Source organism: Lepisosteus platostomus, chromosome 11 (genome assembly GCF_059453375.1).
Source record: "Lepisosteus platostomus isolate fLepPlt1 chromosome 11, fLepPlt1.hap1, whole genome shotgun sequence".
Taxonomy (NCBI): Eukaryota; Metazoa; Chordata; class Actinopteri; order Semionotiformes; family Lepisosteidae; genus Lepisosteus; species Lepisosteus platostomus.
The window spans coordinates 36,591,662-36,610,210 of NC_142621.1; the positions used below are offsets into that span (position 1 = coordinate 36,591,662).

The 18,549-nt window shown below is 41.0% G+C and overlaps 3 protein-coding genes across 6 annotated transcripts in view; 1 reads left to right on the forward strand and 2 right to left on the reverse strand.

Moving 5' to 3' along the window:
- The window catches only part of slc38a12 (solute carrier family 38 member 12), a 108,936-nt gene extending 105,312 nt beyond the window's left edge, over positions 1-3,624 (reverse strand). The window contains exons 1-3 of one of the 2 annotated variants that reach the window (XM_088599436.1): positions 3,373-3,624; positions 2,761-2,819; positions 389-510 (exon numbers count right to left, since the gene is read on the reverse strand). In XM_088599436.1, the coding sequence (XP_088455562.1) occupies positions 389-510; positions 2,761-2,805 (167 nt within the window). In that variant the 5' untranslated portion in view covers positions 2,806-2,819; positions 3,373-3,624. The remainder of the gene's footprint in view (positions 1-388; positions 511-2,760; positions 2,820-3,372) is intronic. The other variant, XM_088599435.1, reaches the window with a different exon arrangement.
- A 146-nt stretch (positions 3,625-3,770) lies between these two features.
- On the forward strand, positions 3,771-10,674 carry nat9 (N-acetyltransferase 9). 2 transcript variants are annotated; one of them, XM_088599441.1, is made up of 7 exons: positions 3,771-3,909; positions 4,301-4,394; positions 5,209-5,318; positions 6,076-6,216; positions 6,722-6,781; positions 7,733-7,827; positions 8,826-10,674. In XM_088599441.1, the coding sequence occupies exons 2-7, from the start codon at positions 4,318-4,320 to the stop codon at positions 8,979-8,981; spliced, it is 639 nt and encodes a 212-aa protein (XP_088455567.1). In that variant the 5' UTR covers positions 3,771-3,909; positions 4,301-4,317; the 3' UTR covers positions 8,982-10,674. The 2 variants fall into 2 exon arrangements, with proteins under 2 accessions (XP_088455567.1, XP_088455566.1); XM_088599440.1 differs by lacking the exon at positions 3,771-3,909 and adding an exon at positions 3,921-4,104.
- A 211-nt stretch (positions 10,675-10,885) lies between these two features.
- On the reverse strand, positions 10,886-17,616 carry lrrc59 (leucine rich repeat containing 59). Of its 2 annotated transcripts, none has more exons than XM_088599439.1 (8): positions 17,428-17,616; positions 16,887-17,007; positions 16,260-16,319; positions 15,607-15,765; positions 14,462-14,566; positions 13,547-13,619; positions 12,648-12,827; positions 10,886-12,006 (listed from the first exon to the last, which is right to left on the reverse strand). In XM_088599439.1, the coding sequence occupies exons 2-8, from the start codon at positions 16,989-16,991 to the stop codon at positions 11,759-11,761; spliced, it is 930 nt and encodes a 309-aa protein (XP_088455565.1). In that variant the 5' UTR covers positions 16,992-17,007; positions 17,428-17,616; the 3' UTR covers positions 10,886-11,758. The 2 variants fall into 2 exon arrangements, with proteins under 2 accessions (XP_088455565.1, XP_088455564.1); XM_088599438.1 differs by having other exon boundaries at positions 17,418-17,615.
- Positions 17,617-18,549: the final 933 nt, after the last annotated feature.

Genomic DNA, 18,549 nt, shown 5'->3' on the forward strand with positions numbered 1-18,549 from the left:
GTTTCCTCCGGCTGCTCTGGTTTCCTCCCCTAGTCTGAAGACAGACTGGTAGGTTAATTGATGTCTGGGAAAACTGGCACTGGTGTGAGTGTACACGTGTTTGTGTCTGCCCTGTGATGGACTGGCGTCCTGTCCAGGGTGTCCAAGCATTGTGCACACTGCTTACCGAGATAGGCCCCAGATTTCCTGTGGCCTTGAATTGGAAGAGGCCCTTAGAAAACAGATCAATGGATGGATTTTACAGCATTTTCACATCTTTTCCCCATTTAGTGTGTGCCAGGGAAGGCAGCACAAAACACGTTTCTGGGTTTGGCTTGTGTCTATGGAATGTGCACTTTGTAGAGCAATGCAACCACTGTATGAAGAGTGATCTAGCAGAGACACTCACCTCATGAACGCCAGGAAGCAGATGAGTGCAAGGCTGACCACCCACCCAGCAGTGGCAAAAGCTTTAGGCATCGTCAAGGCCCCAGTACCAACGATCAGGTTAAACATGTACACCAGACCTACCTAGAGGAGGAGAAAGAAAACACAGGCACAGGGGTGAGATCACACAGTATTCTGCTACCACCAATAACACCAGGAGAACAGCACTGCACCAGAACCTGAACTTCTGCAATGGTGAACACTTTTAGGAAAATATAGCTTGTTTTGAATAAGGATTTACATTCACATAGTACCATGTTTTTTTTTTAAATGATAAAGAAAAAACAGCATTTGAATATGTTTCACCCATAGAATAAGAAATTGTTAATTTTCACCTTAATATGTTTGAAGTTTCAAGCCATTCAAATGTATATTGGGTGGGAACTAGTAAGACCGATATTACTAATGCTACATGTATACATGTTCATTTAAAAAACGCAAGCTTTCGGATTTCAATGTTAAAAAAATCTAGCATTTTGTAATGTCAACTGAATCGGAGTCTTACTTTTAAAGATTATGGAAGTGTGGAACAAGCCGCACAGCTGCACACGCTCATGAAGTTGATACCCTGACATCTTTCAAGAAACAACTGGTTGACATCTTCAAGTCAGTTATCTACTAACTACAAAATGGGCTAGATCCTGCATTTGTAACCACTGTTATGTTCTTATGGCTGAATGTTCCACCACCAGCAGACATCACATCAGGTTTAGGAATGGAATTTTGTATGGTCATAAAGAATGACATGAAAAATATATGCAGATTTTATCTCTTGAAGTCATAAATGGCCCACCCCATCATTTTGAACCTACTTAAAAGCTTATTGGAAGACACTGTACCATGATGGAATTACTTTGAAGCCAAGGCTTACTGTATTCACAGAGGTGGACAGTAAGCAAATCTGTCAGACACACTTTGAGAAAAATGCGACCTTTTAAATTATTGAAAAAAATAGAAAATAGATCTTCAGTTTTCCTTCACACTGGATATTCAATGACCAAGTCCCTACCCAGGTCTTGCGAAACAATAAAAAAAAAAGCAGCAAGACCTGCAGCTTTCCAGAGCAGACCTGTTTATCACAGAAAACCACTATTACACTTCTCCTTTTTAAAACCCCTGATGCAGCACTGAGTGTGGGCTATTTCAGTTTGATTTTTTTTACTCCTACCGTTCATGATTGTTGCTGACTTAGTGATCCTTTGCATTGAATCTGCTGTTGAGCCTGCTTCACTAGAATCCTGGTAATTGCCTTTCTAACTTACAGAACCAGTAGTCTGCTGAAGAGCTACTGTGCACTATAGCATAAAACTTTAAAGCATGAACATCCATCACTCCATTTCCTCACAAATATTGATGTGCTGCACTGTTTGCATTATCATGTTATGAATATCAATTTTCATTGACAATATAATAGAAATTATAAAGACCTGGCTTGGAAATGTTTAAACTCAATGACTGACATCAAGGCAACCTTCAACTCATGGTCTGCTCCTCAATACTTCTCGTTAAAGCACGCAAATAGCTGTTTAAACTGCTTGTGTTGTTTACATAACAAGCAACAAAAAAGCACTTCACTTTACAAAAATACAATACAATTTACTCATATTTATGGCCAAATAGGAATGAACACACTGGCAAAACTAAAACATTCCTTTCACACAGATAAAACGGTATTAGAACACTCACTTACAGGCATTGTAAACTACAGCACAAAACACAATTCACTCTACCAATATCCTGGAGTATTTACTAGCAAAACAGAGCCATAGTGTGTCACTAGGTTAAGATTAAGAACTGTGCCAAGGCAAACTTCAATATAGTGAGCTGTGATCAAAACCAGGGACTGTAAGATAAAACTGTCACAGCAGAGTAGGGTTTACAGTGCAAAAATCCCCTGATTCTTGCGAACTGGTTTCATGACAGGTTATGAACGTTGATTGTGACAGGGCATCGTTCTCTTGTGTCAAGAGAGAAGAAATCTTTTGGCTTGGTGCTTCATCAGCAACTGGAGACCATCATCAGAATTTCTCATGTCTGCACACATGAATAAAAAGATAACAGGAGAACCAGCACTGGTTAGAATGAAGACAAAAAGAAGTGTAGTGCGATCACGGCATACTGGTATGGAGGTGTAGATTTTTTCAGCTTGGTCTTATGTGCTCCTGTGCTGACATTTCCCCGGTGGTGGGACTTCACGAAAAAACTATTTTAACGCTCCAGAGTGCAGCCTTATAATCGTGTGCAAACTGGACCTTGACTGAGTGAAACAGGAATGTCAACACAAACTTCAGAGCTACCAGCAACCCTCCCTTCAACCGGACGATCGTTACTCACATAAGGGGAATACGGCTCCCCGGTGTCGGTGATGCCCCCAGCCATTCCGATACCGCCGCCTTGGAAGAGAAAGACTCACTTGAAGCATTCAACTCCAGCCAAAGTTGGAAGAAATAAAATGAATCATGCATTTCAAAAACACTCGCAGTAGCATGTTAGTGCGTGTTTTCTACTTTACAGTCCCACTTCACGGTTATAAGGCTGAAAAGAACAGATGTTTTGAAACTGCGAGGGGTCGAGGTCATTTCCTACTATCTTCTCTTCGGAAATACGGTGGTTATTTTTTATAAAAACGTAAGCCATCTTTTGGCTAACATACTGTAGAATTTGAATGCGGAATTAGTTCTAGAGTTTAGAAAGAGCCTATACACAAACCTGCGTTGTTGTTTTTTAATAGAAGGCATACATCTTATTTTGTTCTTCAATAGATCGCACATTTACACTGGAGAGAGGAAAATTATAGAAATGTTCTCTAAAATTCAGTTTGCGCTGTTGTTTGCTTTCGAGACTGTAATGCCATTTGTTCCCGGTATACTATTAAAACGCACATAAAACACATAAAGCCAAGGCATGATACTGCCTGCATTTTACCATACCTGTAGGATCACTCACCTGGGTTACCACAGTGACCAGCAGAAAACACGTCCTTTCCCCCTTGTTCTCCGTGTTTCTACAGTGCTGTCACGGCTACAAAGGCACAACCGGAGAATGGCAAACCGTAAACGTCGACGCTCATAACCTAATTTCTATTTTCATTTTGCCACTTCCACCACGAACGCAACAACATTCAATTTCCAGCAACACCGCCTCTTCCGCAGCTCTGAGACGTCCAGGTTTTCAGGTGCCTGTCACGAGACCGACGTGGATACAGAAAAGTGAATCTGGCGCCATCTTGGCTCTAATAGAAGATATCAATGGCATTGAACTCTAGTCGTCGTAGCGCCAACATGGTGAAATAAGGGGAAACAATTTCGTGGATTGCGCCTGCCCGGCAGTCTCCGTCATGTGGCCAAGGACTCTGTAGGGGGAGCGCGCACGACCCCGGCAACGTGTTTATTTCCTTCTCTCGGAGACGCGCACGCAGTATGAGTGGTGATGGTGCGCTGTCAGAAACTACAGGAAGTAGCTCGGAGCAGTAATAATATCAAGGTAAGCGGTTGCTTGCCTGAGAAGGGCCTATGGCACTTCTATCAAATGTTTGGACAGAGTGGGATATAGGTTGCTGTGACCCCACAGACAACGTTGTGAAGAAAATTCCACAAATCGCTTTTTTGTCCATTTACTCTGTGTTCAGTGCGTAAAAATGCAGCTAGTGATCACAAATGAGATGCCTTCCAATTTACAGTATGTATTCCATTGTGACCTGCTTTATTTATTTCTTTGAAACTTCAACAAATCTCTAACCGTGAAGTTCGCCGCACGGAGATCCCACGGAGTAATTGCGAGCACCCCTAAATCGCTAGGATACACATCTGTCCATTGACGTCTGTGTGAATGAAATGCTAAAAAGCGGTACCCATCAGCTATCTTTTTCTCTAAGTCATCAGGTCCAGCATCATGAGAATAAATGAGGACACGCTGTTGGAAGGACAGAATGTCGTGTTGGTGCCCTACAACGAGAATCACGTTCCCAGGTAGGGCCTCACTGTCAGAAAATACCTGTGGAAGCCCCAAGTGTTCCATTTTAAATTTACACCTATTGCTGTAATTAGTGTGTTAGAGATTGAGCACATTAGAGCTTCCGATAAATGACTTTGTAATGCCAAAGAAATTTCAAACTGAAAGCAATCATTGTACTAGTGGTTGCATAATTGACTTAATAGTAGTACAAGTAGTGTTCAGCATCAATACTTAGGCCCGCAAGGTACATTGTTCTAATATGGAAAATAATACAATAAGTTCTTCACTAGTGGAGCACATTTTCTTTGTTATGGTCTTAAAATCATTGGAGGAGTAGGTTATACTGTCACTGCAGAATTATGTAGAGGGAAAATCTATTAAATGTATCCATTTTTAAGCAGAATTTACTTCAGGCTTGTTAAGTTTCTTATTTGTGCTGTTTGATGGTTGTGAACTGTAAAAAACAGGAACAATTTTTTGGGGGTTGACCTGGATGCCAGAAATTCACAGTTTGCATTTTGCTGAAGGTGTCCGCTTATGCAGTGGTCCCAGAAATATTTTAAAACAGCAGTGTAGCGGCTTCGGATTGCTTTGGCAAACGTTGATAGATGCACTCCATTTACGTTTGCAGTAAAAGATCTGAAAGTCTTGTCCAAGTTTTACAACACAGTTTTTCAAAGCATGCAAGGAGACCATTAAAGGAATCTGGATACTTTGTTCCATGTAAGGAATTGGGAAGTGGGGATTTTTTCCGCATGCTCTGATCATTCTTTGGACAGTTTGCCCTGAACCCTGTGCTGACACTCGTTCTGGCTGTGCCCTGCGCAGGTATCATCAGTGGATGAGCTCCTCTGAGTTGCAGAAGCTGACAGCTTCCGAGCCCCTCACTCTGGAACAGGAGTACGATATGCAGAGGAGCTGGAGGGAAGATGACGACAGTAAGACTCATTCGTTTCTACTGGACATCTCTACAGATCAACCAGACGGCCTGAATAAATAAGTGCACTGTGGGTTTTAGTGGACATCAGTATCCTCCTGTAAAAACACTTAAACCTTAACAGATGTGCCAGAGCCGGCCCCATCAATCCATAGTTTCTGATTCAACTAGAAATCGTGTTTTTGTTTATTTTAGCATATCAAGGTTTTAATATTAAGACAAGCTTGTATTTTATACTCAAGGTAGATTCTAGATTAAAGTGTTTCTAGAATAAAAGATCTGGTTATGTTTGAAAAGAAAACCTGGACTGATGCAGGGGGGTTTTGTGACAGGATTATGAAACTCAATCCATTTTCTTACTGCTTCTTCCAATACAGAGTCGCAGAGTCTATCGTAGCAAGCAACGGGTAAGGGCAGGGTATACCCTGAAAAGCACACCAGTCCATGACAGGGCACACACACATACAAACACACACACACCTTCACACCAGCACCAGTTTTTACAGGACCCAGTTAACCTACAGGTATGAATTTGATCTATTGGAGGAAATCAAAACAAAGGGAGAACATGCAAACTCCATACAGATTGCACCCCAGGAATTGAACTCAGGGCACCAGTGCCAAGAGGCAGCAATGCCAACCACTGCATTTTCCACTTGTGAAAATCTAAAAGCGTTCATGTACCTGTTGGTATTGTTCAGACGGGCTCGCAGGTGCCCCCTCTTCTATGCTCTAACAGACCAGAACTGTGCTTTCAGAGTGCACTTTCATCATCCTCGACAAGCAGCGGTGGGCCAGCCCTTCGGTACCAGAGGAGGACTGCATGGTTGGAGACGTCAACATTTTCCTGACTGATCCGGAGGACCCTTCTCTCGGAGAGTTTGAGATCATGATCGCAGGTAACTGCTGTTGCATTGAGGTTCCCTTGATGTACAAAAAGCAACAGGCACGAGGTAGGACTCTGGGAGGACCGAAACGCAGTAATGAAAAGTGTCGAGTTTTTCAGACCTGCAGCCTGGGGTCAACAGGTTTTTGTAGTTATTTAAAGTTAGGTTTATATGTATACATAACAGCAACTGAACAGTGCTTGGGTGTTGAATTGACTTCTTTGAATGAAGAAATCAGATTTGCCGATTTTATCATCAGAATCGGACTCTGATTCACTTTACACTTCCACACACCCTGTTTTACTATGTTAAGCAAAGATTCAACAGCAATCAAAAGAATGAAAAAGAATATCTTTAGCCCCACACATCTCTACAGATGGCTCCAAATTCTAACAGGCAGAACTGTAGTATTAAACTGTGCCTGAACGTAACAGGACTGTACAGACTGCAAGATCTGCAGAGATTCCGATACTTCCACAGTAACCTTAATGGGCTCAATACATTTTCTCTGTTTCAGAACCCAGCTACAGAGGCAGGGGGTTCGGCAAGGAGGTCACTCGCATGATGATGTGCTATGGTATGGTACCACTACAATCCTCAGCACCGTTTCAAGGGACTCTTAACACCTAAGTTAGACCCATGTCAGCAAGAGAATATCTTACATGGCAATCAGAAGCCATCCTACTCCAAACTAGCAGCACGTTTTGGTAATAGAAAAGAAAATCTGCCTAGAATACTGCAATTAGTCACTTTAGAAATATCCACTGGCCCTTAAATAAAGCTGTACTAAACTAATTGCCCCCATCTTTTGGAAAACAAATGGACATCATGAGTAAAAGGAATTCTATCCAATGTGTTTCCTCTGGGTGCACTGGCTCCCTCCCAGAGTCCAGAGATATAGTGGTAGGTTAACTGGCTTCTGGTAAAATTGGCCCGGATGTGAATGTATGCATCTGTGTGTGCCCTGAGATGGACTGGTGTCCCTTCCAGGGTGTACCCTGCCTTGCATTCACTGCTTGCCGGGAGAGGCTCTGGCTCCCCCTTGACCCTGAACTGGATGAAGCAGTTAAAAAAAATGAATGGTTCATAAATTCATCATTCACTTTCCTGTTTTTTTTTTTCACAGAAATGTACAGAAGGGCTCTGCGACCGTGCTGATTGTTGGTTCAAACATTGAAATCCCATACCAGAAAGCCATTAATTAATTCTAGATGGATTTTCAGTTAAAACCCAACATATTAGTGGCATGTACCAGTGTACATTGGACCACAGTCACAGTGTTAGTAACCAATATGTAATAGTAAATATTTAATTTACTATGGGAGATAATTCCAATTCTAATGATTTCTCCGAAAAGAAAATGACATTTTAAGAACCTTTTTAGAAATAATCTACATTTTATGTGGTATTATAAAGTCACTCAGCCACATTTGAAACAATTAGTTTTCTCAGATATAATGCTTTTAAGTGCTGCCTGTCCATAATCACTTGATTCCAATTATTTCTGTCTGATTGCCCCATTTTTCAGGGGTAACCAAGCTTGGAATTCGCAAATTTGAAGCCAAAATTGGAATGGACAACAACGTGAGCATCGCCCTGTTCAAGAAATTTCAGTTTCAGGAGGTAATACACATCTTCTCTTGTATGTGTGAAAACAATATTCTACTGGGATGCTGGGTTTTTAACCAACAGTGCCACTTTGGAGAATATTTTCTCACGGGGGAAATTTATTTGAACTTTGAATGATTGTTACCAATAACACTTTGGTCATGCCTAGAAAAAAACAGGTATTAGATCTCATCTCCAGGAGCACACTGCACATCCTGATTAAAAGCTAAAATGTCAGACTCAATTTTTGATAACCATGCCATCTCCTGTCAGGAATGAAGATTAGATGAGGAAGGAGCATGTTTCCTTCTTGACCGATTCATGCCTTCATTTTTTATAATTCTGTTTCCATGGGTGTACTGTTGTGCCTGTAGAGTAGTGGTTCCCAGTCCTGGTCCCCTACACACCTGGTGGTTCTTGTTCCAGTCGTTGCCACAGTTACACAATCAAACCCTTCATTGATTTAATAAGACTTATTAGAACTGTTTGCTCCCAGCTCTTAAGTCATTAGAACTTTAACCATTGTAATTTATAAGTTAAATAAAATCTCAAACTTGTGACAAGAAAAAAAATGCAATTCCTCCAAAGAAGCAACTTGTTAGATCAATCAAGGCTCCAATTATCTGAGGAGGGATTGAATGAAAACCAGTGTGTAGGTCACCAGGACTGGGACAGGGAACTACTGCTGTAGAGGATCTCCGATTAGATTTATGCCATTGACCCCTTGTGTGGATCACTGAAGAGCTATGACACTTTACAGACCGCAAACAGCACACACTTACTGAGGTACAAAACTGGAATAGTTATAGTTACCATCTACGTGTTTCAATGCAGGGGTCAACAGAAGTACATATACTTGACAGAGGTGAAGAAACACAACAGTAGCCTTATAAGTAGGAAAACTACCATTGCCAGTAGACTGTGGCTTTTAGGCTGAATTACCCAATTTCATGCCACACAACCATGGATGTCCATTAACCAATGAATGGGTCCAACTGGCTTGCATGTTCCAGGTGTCCTCGAGCGAGGTTTTCCACGAGGTGACACTACAGCTGACAATAGACAAAGAGCAGGAGAAGCAGCTCCTCGGCAACCTGGACTTCATGCAGGAGAAAGACTACAAGAAAGCAAGGGCTCGGCGGCTGGGGGAAGAGTCCTCCATTGACTGAGGACAACGTCGACGTGCAGAAGCCCCGTTTTCAAACCCGGAAGCCCATTTTGTATATATTAGCATTCCGGTTTGAGAACCAGTGGGGTCACGTTTTCCAGTAGAGCTGGGCCTAAAAGCCTTCTACAGGTGACCGAGCAGACACTGCTGTATATAAACCCGCCCTGCCTGCCACTGCCTTCCATGACTAAATGGTTCATAACACACTGGTTAAAATAACTAGCAATTACACTGATGTTCAACGGCACACAGGACACACAACAGAATAACAAATGTCACTCGATACTCAATGCCAGATACGTTCTTCCCCCGTTTAGGAATAGTGCGAGTAAGTCTACGTTTATAATGTCGAGTCTACGTATAGTACGTTTACAGTACGAACATGGTATTCCTGTCTTTCTCCATTCTTCCGGTTTGCTAGAGGGGAAGGGCCTGGGAGCTAGGCAGTATAAGGTGGAGGGGACTTAGTCAAAACAGAATCCCAGCATACTAGTTTTAGAACTAAGTATTTATTGGATAAACAATATCACTATGCGAGAGGTTCAAAGATAGGCTTCACAATATAGCTATACACCACCAAACAGACTGGGCCTCTACACACTGCAAGAGCAACTTGAATAGGAAGCTGAAGCTGTGCTCTGCCTCCAAATCCCATGCCAGACTTCCACCAGAATCACCTTCAGCTGGTAGCAGTAAGGATAACGGATTCTGGGACTGCATACCACATTTCAGCAGTTCTATGCATTTTCCATAGCAGTGAGAGGGATAATTCTAAGCAGGAAAGTAACGGACGTCTGTCTCATTTTCCTCAAGCCAACCAGCTGTTATTTTTGGTTAGTGAGAGTACAACAGATGTAGAATTGTGTATGTGAATTACTGTAAAAAAAGCTCATTCATCTGGAAAATATAACAAGTGAATTAGATCTAATTAGTACTTGTGCACAATGTTGGAGCTGCTAAATTCTCTTTAACATCCTCTAACATTTTGAGTTCTATTTTCTGCCCCATCCTGCTTTTTTAAAAAACTTTTTAAATAGGAATAAAAAGCCTACAAACCAAAGCATCCAATCCACAGTAAGACTGGTTTCCGTAAATGTTGGAATGCATCTTAATCTGCAGAGATGAACAGTTGCATATTAAGACATTGATGCTTAGTATAAACTGTCTAAATCATGCTGTTGAACCTGTTTCCCTGAGTTTCTTTAATGCTTCAATGTTGATGCTAGATCTGTAAACTACAAGTAATGTAACAATGAAGCTGGTCCAAATGGTATTCTCTGCTCTGTAACCTTTCTTATTGTACATTTCAGAATCTGTAATTGTTACTTTTTTAGCCTGAAATTAATTATAAAATAAGTTGTCTGAGTTTCCAAGTTTATATCTGCGTTACTTCATATTTTTTATAGATGCCTAATCTATAGAGCTGCCTGTACAGTAGTTCTCCAGTGTCTCACATAAGGGAGTCATTTTAATGATCACTACAGGCAACAAAGAAGCTATTTTTAATTTTTAATTCACAGGCAGGGAGGCCCAATGAGTTCCCAGGTCCTGCTAGTTATCCAGCCATCTCTAGTGCCAAAGAATGGGGAAGGAAGCCAATGGATTCCGTAAATTCAGAATTTTGAAGTCTAGATGACATGGTATGGTGTGCATTTAACTGATTATGGTGAAAATAAACTTAGGCTTACAATTTTCTCCTTTGAGCTCTACATTTGAAAATATTAGCAACTAATATCCAAGGAGTAAAATGAATTTCTCTCTGCCTTAATATATACACACAAACATATGGAAAGGATTCTTGTCTTATTTCACTTACCTGCTATTACACTTCTTAACATACCTGAAGATCTGTACATCTGGGATTCAGTGACTTGACAGATGCATGAAAACAACACCACTGAAACGTTGTCCTTCAGCCGGTAGCAGATTTATTTTCATGATTAACTTTTTTCCTTACAAGAACATCCACACAGATTTTTCAGACCTTTCCGGTTCACCGCGGATAATATACAGCTGCTGAAATCACAGTTGTCCATGCCTGAAGAAGGACTCCAGAGAAGTCATGCTAACCTGGACAGAGCCACCAGAATTCACAACCAGCTAGCAAGAAAAGACAAAGACATAAGCTTTGTGCAATGTGTCTTTTTTTGCACCCTGGCATGGATGCCAAGTGTGTAGGAATTAAAATTTCAGACACAGAAAGGCTGTAATTTGTGTAAAATGATGGACTCTTGCTCAGTTTGCATTAAAGGAAGACACAAATATACACTCATGTGGCCTGAGTCTCCAAACCACAAGCTATATTGTTAGCACTGTATTTGATGCATCACTTACACCAGAAGAGTAACTGATAGGTATGTCAGTGTATCCCAACAGTGTAGTTACATTCAACCTCTAAACATGCAAATGCAATGAAATTAAAAACAAACATTTGCCAAAAAACTGTGTGCAGCTCTTCTTGATTGGGAATGCATAATCAAGTTAAAAATTAAGATTCATCATCTGCGTTTGTACCTGCAACCTGTTCTTTTGAAAGAGGAGTAGTGCATGATGAGCAAATCAAGCTTTACCATTTCATTTTGGCAGCGCTAGGACAGCAAGATGCTAAAACATGATTAGTCAGAAGACTGCCCAGAAATAACGTGTCTGCTGGTGATCATATACAGCTTGGAATAAAAAAAAAGAAAAAACAATTCCATAGGAATTTTAACTGCATCCGCACCCACCCTCATTGTATGCTCTTCTGTACACCTCTTAGGCTGAACGAGGGGTCGTGGTTTATGGCTGTTGCACGGAGAGTTTCTGTAAAATCCGCCGGACCACCTCCTGTCCCCTCACCTGGGATACAGCCTCCTCGTACATGACATTTATAGAAACACAAGTCGCCTCCTGCCGCAGCTCTGTCATCTGACACACCCCCACCACGGCCAGGACACCCACCAATAGGAACAGCAGGAGCTTCAGCAGGAGGCTAATCACAGAGCGCCTTGGCCTGGGGGCAGACTTCTTGACTACAGTGTGATTTCCTGGGGAAAGGAAAACACGTTTGATGAGATTCCATCTAAATACTTTCTCTTAAGTTTTGTTTTTCAACTTCTCTATTACATCAATTTCTATCCAACTGGAGTTGCCACACTTGAGAAATCAAGATGAATTTAATACTAATTCCTTACCCTCATACAATGCCTTTCTGGACACCCCACTTATAGCGTTTTACAGATAATGGAGGCTCCCCTTCACCACCAATGTGTAGCCCCACCTGAATGATGAACCAGTACACTCACCACACATCAACTACCAGTGAGGAGGAGAACAGAGTGATGAAATCAATTCATAGATAGGGATTATTAGGAGGCCATGAGTGGTAAAGGCCCGGGGGAAATTTTGGCCAATACAACAGGGCAACACCCCTACTCTTCTCAAGAAACTCCTTGGGAATTTAATCACCATGGAGAGTCAGAACATGGTTTTATGTCTCATCCAAATTATGAATTCAATAATGAGCAAGAACATGTGTCACTCATTGGAGAGTATAATAATCTCTCGAGTCAGTGCTGACCTATATCAGCACTGGTTAATGGGTTTCTTTTGAAAAGTTGGGAAAAAAGATTGTAGTGAAAGCCAGTAGCTCCTCATGAGCGAGGACAGCTAACTCCTGTGGACTCACCCTTCGCCTCTCCATCCACCTGCTCCTTCTTCTTCGGTTTCTCCTGAGAGGCCATTGCAGCCCTCTGGGCATCATACTCTCTCCTCTTCCTCTCCTTCTCCTCTGCCTTCTCCCGTTTGCGAGCCTCTCTTTCCCTGGCCTCTTTCGCCCTCTGCTGTGCTTCCCTCTTCTTCTCCAGCTCTGATGGTGTTAAAGAAGAAGCTCTATTTACAACCACTGCCCCAAAAATAAGCTGGTAAAAATCTACACAGAACTCAGGTAACATTTAAGAGGAAATAAATCATTTGCTACATAGGGGAGAATTCGATGGAGATGGTTTTGCCTTAACAATAACTTCTCTTTATCAATACAATCACAATAAGGATAGGGATCTCTCAGCTCCCATCAAAACAGTAACCTACTGAGCTACTAAAGGCTTGTGGTGACATCAGCAACGGGTCACACCTCCCCTCCAATCAGCACTAGAGCTCCTGTGCGTTGCTATGGAGCTCAATGTGTAGACAGGTCAGATGAGCTGGATGGCACTTCCTTGTTTCCCCCATGTGCGTACAGGGGTTGGTGCTTGAGCCAAGACACCTGACTACTGGCGAGTCAAAATGGGGGTGGGGGTGGGTGTATGATAGAAAATAGTGAAACTAAATTTTAAAAATAAAACAAACGGGAAAGAAAATTTTTGATTTTTAAAACATAAGGCATCTGAGATCACAAAGTGATGAATTCAAGTGATCAAAACCCTTCACCCAGGCTCACTGTTATCTGTAAATGTCTTATATTTTACAACTGAGAGTGTACACAGTAAATTAACACTGTTTTCTTAGGTCTGGGCAAAAGGCAATGTCTTTGAAATAAAAATAAACTGGCACAACTTCAACTCTAACAGGACTCCCTGTGGCACCCACCTTTCTCTCGCTGTAGGCGGCGCTCTTTCTCCTTGTCCTCCTGCTCCTGGATTACCCTCATGTACTGCAAAACCTGCACACAAGGCAAACAAAAAAGTGACAACACTGTTCTGAGCTGACGCACTGGAGTCCAATGGTTTGAAAAATCTACACTGAAAGGCTTTTATTATATAAGATATGTTTCCAGGCAGCCCGACATTACAGACCTCTGCTTGCACCACAAAATATAGTTTAATTTCAACTCTTTTTAATGATTAAGATTTAGGGATTCATAAAACGGGTAAATGTATGCATGAGACAAACTAAAACTATTGCTACTTTCACATTGTTCCCATTATGTAATAACCAAATTGACTGAACAAAGCGAATAGCAAATAAACATTCAGGCTGCATTAGTAACCACAATCACTTCACAATAATACACAGAAACCTGTTGCTTAATGTGCATATTGTATTATTAATGTTTGTTTAACAAAAATACACAGAAACCACAGGGCCTGCACTGTAGGCAGTTAACTTATAAAATAAATGGGGTATTACAATAGTAATTGTAAGAATGATTAAGGTTGACCACTTATTTACAACCAAACATATGCTTACTTTGTGGTGAGATAGTTACAAACAGCACTTTCTTTTTTAAAAACACAATCAGGGCTGGAAAATCATTATTTGTGGTTTAGTGAAAGGAATGCATTTGGAAAATACAGCACATACCCTGATAAAAAGATTGTATAACCTTACAAAGGTAGATATAAGAACCATCCATTAAGGCTCACAGAATCAGGCCTATTGCAAGAAGTCCCCAGTGCCTCCATCTTGAATCATGTATTCAGGCCAAAACCTGATTTTTTCTTCCATGTCTTGTGATGGGCTGTAACTTTGGCATGAACCCTCTCACACACACAGCAGTCTTACCCTGCCTGCACACTGTTTACACTGCTTCTCGTCCAGACAGTCACCTGCGGCCTTGGCCAGGCTGGGTTCCAAGGGGTTGTCTTTGAGGTCGAGCCATTTCAAATTCTAAAAGACAAGCCAATTATATTGAGCTGAACTGACCTGTCAAATGATGGTCCAAGAATGCTGGTAAAAATATCATCCCATCCATTTCAAGCCAAAAACAAATGTATTAATAAAAATGACCACTGTGTTTTAGAAATCACAGTGGCACAAAAGAATTGCTTGAACACAGCACAATGCTTATGTTTGGATACTGAGATTTAGCTTCAAATAAGTCAGATACAGAACTATTAACTATTAAACAACCAATTACAAGTGATTAATTTCATTATGTAGGGCATTCACGTTTCCCCCACAGTGCCGCCCCGTCTTTTAAATGAGATGTTATATATGTGATTCATTTTGGGCTTGGCACCGAGTATCACTGAGTAACATTTGTATCATCTCCAGATTCAAAGCTGACCATTTTGGGACAGCAGGTCTCCTTGTTTACAGATAGTAGATAATCATCGTGAAGTAGCATGCAATACTATGCCACTAGATTAATATATTTACCATTACTTTGATTATAGATAATGCTGAAAATGCTTAAAGAGGATAATTTTGTTGTATTTCAGAGCACAAGTAAATGAAGGGACAAAGGTTTGGATTCTGCATAGCATAGGCATATGCAAACTACAAGCTTTACAAAGAAAGGTAACAATTTAATGAGAACATGTCATTCATCTCTTCAGAACTTGCCATTTCACTCTAACCTAACCAAGCGATTTCTTCCGAGTCGTAACTGCAGTTATCAGATCTCAACTTTTACACAGTTATATATTTAACACCAACTGATGGACTTTTCCATGTTCTTTAACTCCAGACTCAAGAGTTTGCTATTCATAAAACCTGATCAAACTGCTGTGTATTTGTCAATCTAATGGTTTCTCTTGAGTACAGTCACACCCCCAATGGCTCCACCTGGCGCAGTCCTGCCTACTCCTCCATTAAAATCACTGAAAAGCACCACCAGACATGAGCCAGTCACTGGCCAGGTCCATTCACCAGGTGTCACCAAACAGGAGATTTGGAATGCATGCAAATTAATGTGTCCATCTTACCTTTAACTGGGCAAAGCTGACAGGCAACATGGTGAGCTTGTTGTTGTAGAGGTCAAGGTGCTGCAAGCTGGTGAGACGCCCCAGCTCTGCAGGTAGCTGACTCAACTGGTTTTTACTCAGATCCAGTTTAGTCAGGTGTGTGAGGCCGCAGAAATCTGACTGGAAAGAGAAATAAAGTTTCAAACATAAAGAAGTGATATAATTGCTGAGGCCTAGCTTCTTAAAAAGTTCCTTAACTCAGAGGCATTCAGCTCTCTCACAACATTTCTGCACTGCTATAGGATTACTTTCTAGATGAGACCAGTTACTGCTCCATTTTGCAACAGGTGTTGTGTTGACCATTATCTCTGAGTCAAGGCTGCTTACTTTTATTCGGCAGGGAAAATCAATTCTTTCATAATGTATTTTTCTAATAGATCCATGAAATAAGCTTCTTTTCACATTTTCCTTCAGTCACCATATGTCAAACACTTCACATGATCTTTCCCCATCAGACCATACCAACCCCTACTCTAGTGATGTGCTTTAGCACACCTCTGCTGGCTGAACAACTTAATTCCAGAAAAGTTTTAGGTGAACCACAAACAGAGAAGACCTTTTTACACATATGACTGTACACAGTGACTCAGAAATGACGGTTTCGGGTTACTTACAGGGAGGATGGTGAGGTTGTTGCAGGAAAGATCCAAGGCAGTGGCTTTCGGAAAGGCAGACTAAAATTAAAACAACAGAAGGTAAACCAGATTCAGCCCTGACACTTCTTCTAAGTATTGAAGATGCAGACTGCTCTGCAAGTTCAAACGACTAATTTCATTCTTCTTTTTCATACACTTGTCACCTGTTGCTAGACTTTTAGCTTTTATAACTTCAGTTTTCCTCCTGAATACTGCTCTGGAGCAGTTTTTTTTAACTCTTGCATCTTGCAACTCCACACAGTAACTCCGGAAACAAGAGAACTGTAGTATTTCAGGCAAGCTATGAAACCATAAAATCTCAAATCACAAATTGTCATGAAGTTACCAGCAGGACTGCCAGTGATCAATTGAAAACTACAGTTAATTTCTACTGCAGTTTTGTTCTATAATTTTTATTAATTATTGGGAGCTTTCACAATTTCAAAAGAGCCTTTGAAAGCTTAAAATCAATTTAACTTCTGTTCTTGCAGGAATTTCTCAAATTTCACGATTGACTTAATAAAATAATCGTTTTAAGTAAAATAAAGCCATGTAGAGCCACAAATCAAAATGTCACATGAAGAAAGCCAACTATATTTAGCATACCAACTCTTTAACAGGGACTTCCGTCAGGTTACAAAGGCTGAGGTCCATCTCATTTCCATTGATTTTATCCCGTAGGTTCACGCCTTTATTGATGATTTTACTCATTGTGCAACTACAACACCTAAAGAACACAATGAAAATTAAAAACACAATCAAGATGCTGACACTGCTAAGTCTGAAACACAGCCACTGCGACGGACCCGACAGTGGAACAAATCTTTCTGCATCGCCTCTTAAGCCGGAAAAGTATAGTAACTCGAACGTAACGATAATAAACTCAAAAAATAACCAGTCTTATCTGGTTAGAACTTGTTTTAGTTGCATTGCCAGCTTATCCATTGTAAGGACGATCTGACAATGGAATCCGAAATATTCGCGTAAAGCAGAAATACTAAATAATTTTATAGCTTTTATCCAGTTTTCAGATGATTTTAAAATAACTTTTTCCATGCATTGACAATACAAAAGTGTAAATTCTTAAGTTACGACTACAGTAAAGCAAAGTGTGCAAACCCAAATAATTAAACTTACTTGCGTCTACCTGAACAACACTGTCGAAATAAATTTACTGCAGCGTGTTTTTTTTCAGGAAAAGGAGGATTTTTAAATGACCGAACGCAGGCTCGCTGTCAAGTCTACACGAATTTATTCTATGCAGAAAACAAAACCAACTTCTACGCCTCTCTTCCTTCACTGGGAATGAATATCCACGTCATTGAAAAGCCCTGCTGGCACAGGCGCTCTGGGCAAGAGGTTAATTTAGGAGGAAAACGTGCTGACGAGTGGCGCCATCCGCTGCGTGGAGGAACAAACTACACTTGAGCTCCCGAGCACCGTTATTTTCTTCACGGCGTCGAAAACTACTAAATACATTGAAGAAACTCGTGGACTTCAAATTCCAAGGTGTGATACTGCAGGCAACAAAAATTTGTTAAAATGCTGCTGTATTGAACAATCGAAACGTTTTCTTACATACCTAGAACTAATTCTGTTTAATTCAATGTTTGTTTTTTGTCTTTGTTTTTTATTTAGATACAGTACGTATTATTTTACTCATTGTGTAAGCTTAATCAAATGTTCAAGGACTCCAAATATTCGAGAAAAAAAGCATGACATGATGAATTGTAGACATTTTTAAAGTCTATTTACTATGAAATCCTACATTGTAATTCTGGTTGAAATGGAATACTTCTAATAAAGTTATCCATTCACACCCAGGTGTAAGGCTGGGCTCAGAGTTTGTTGCCTCTCTGCTGCCTTGAAAGTTGTGTCTCGAGTCCTACTTTGACATTGAACATTAAACAGAGTGCAAGAACAACATAATATAGCAGGAGAGGTGCTGTCACGGCCTCCCTTCCTGTTCTTTCTGGCTGCAGATTTTTCCTTTCACTGATGACAGCCTCCCTCAGGAACTTGGTTTCTACACTGGCACAGGTGAAAGAGCTCCAGATTGTGACGATCAGTACCTTCTCGATCTTGACGGTCCTTCAGATACAGTCCAGCCTAACTTGGCCTTCGGGTCTTCCACACGAGCCATATGGTGATGCGGGACAGCTTGCAGTCCTCTCCCCAGACCAGAAACACATTTCACAGACTCTGGACTACACACTTCAGGAATGACAAACCACGTTTCCTCTCTTTTGAGGTCGGATCCCGGACACCG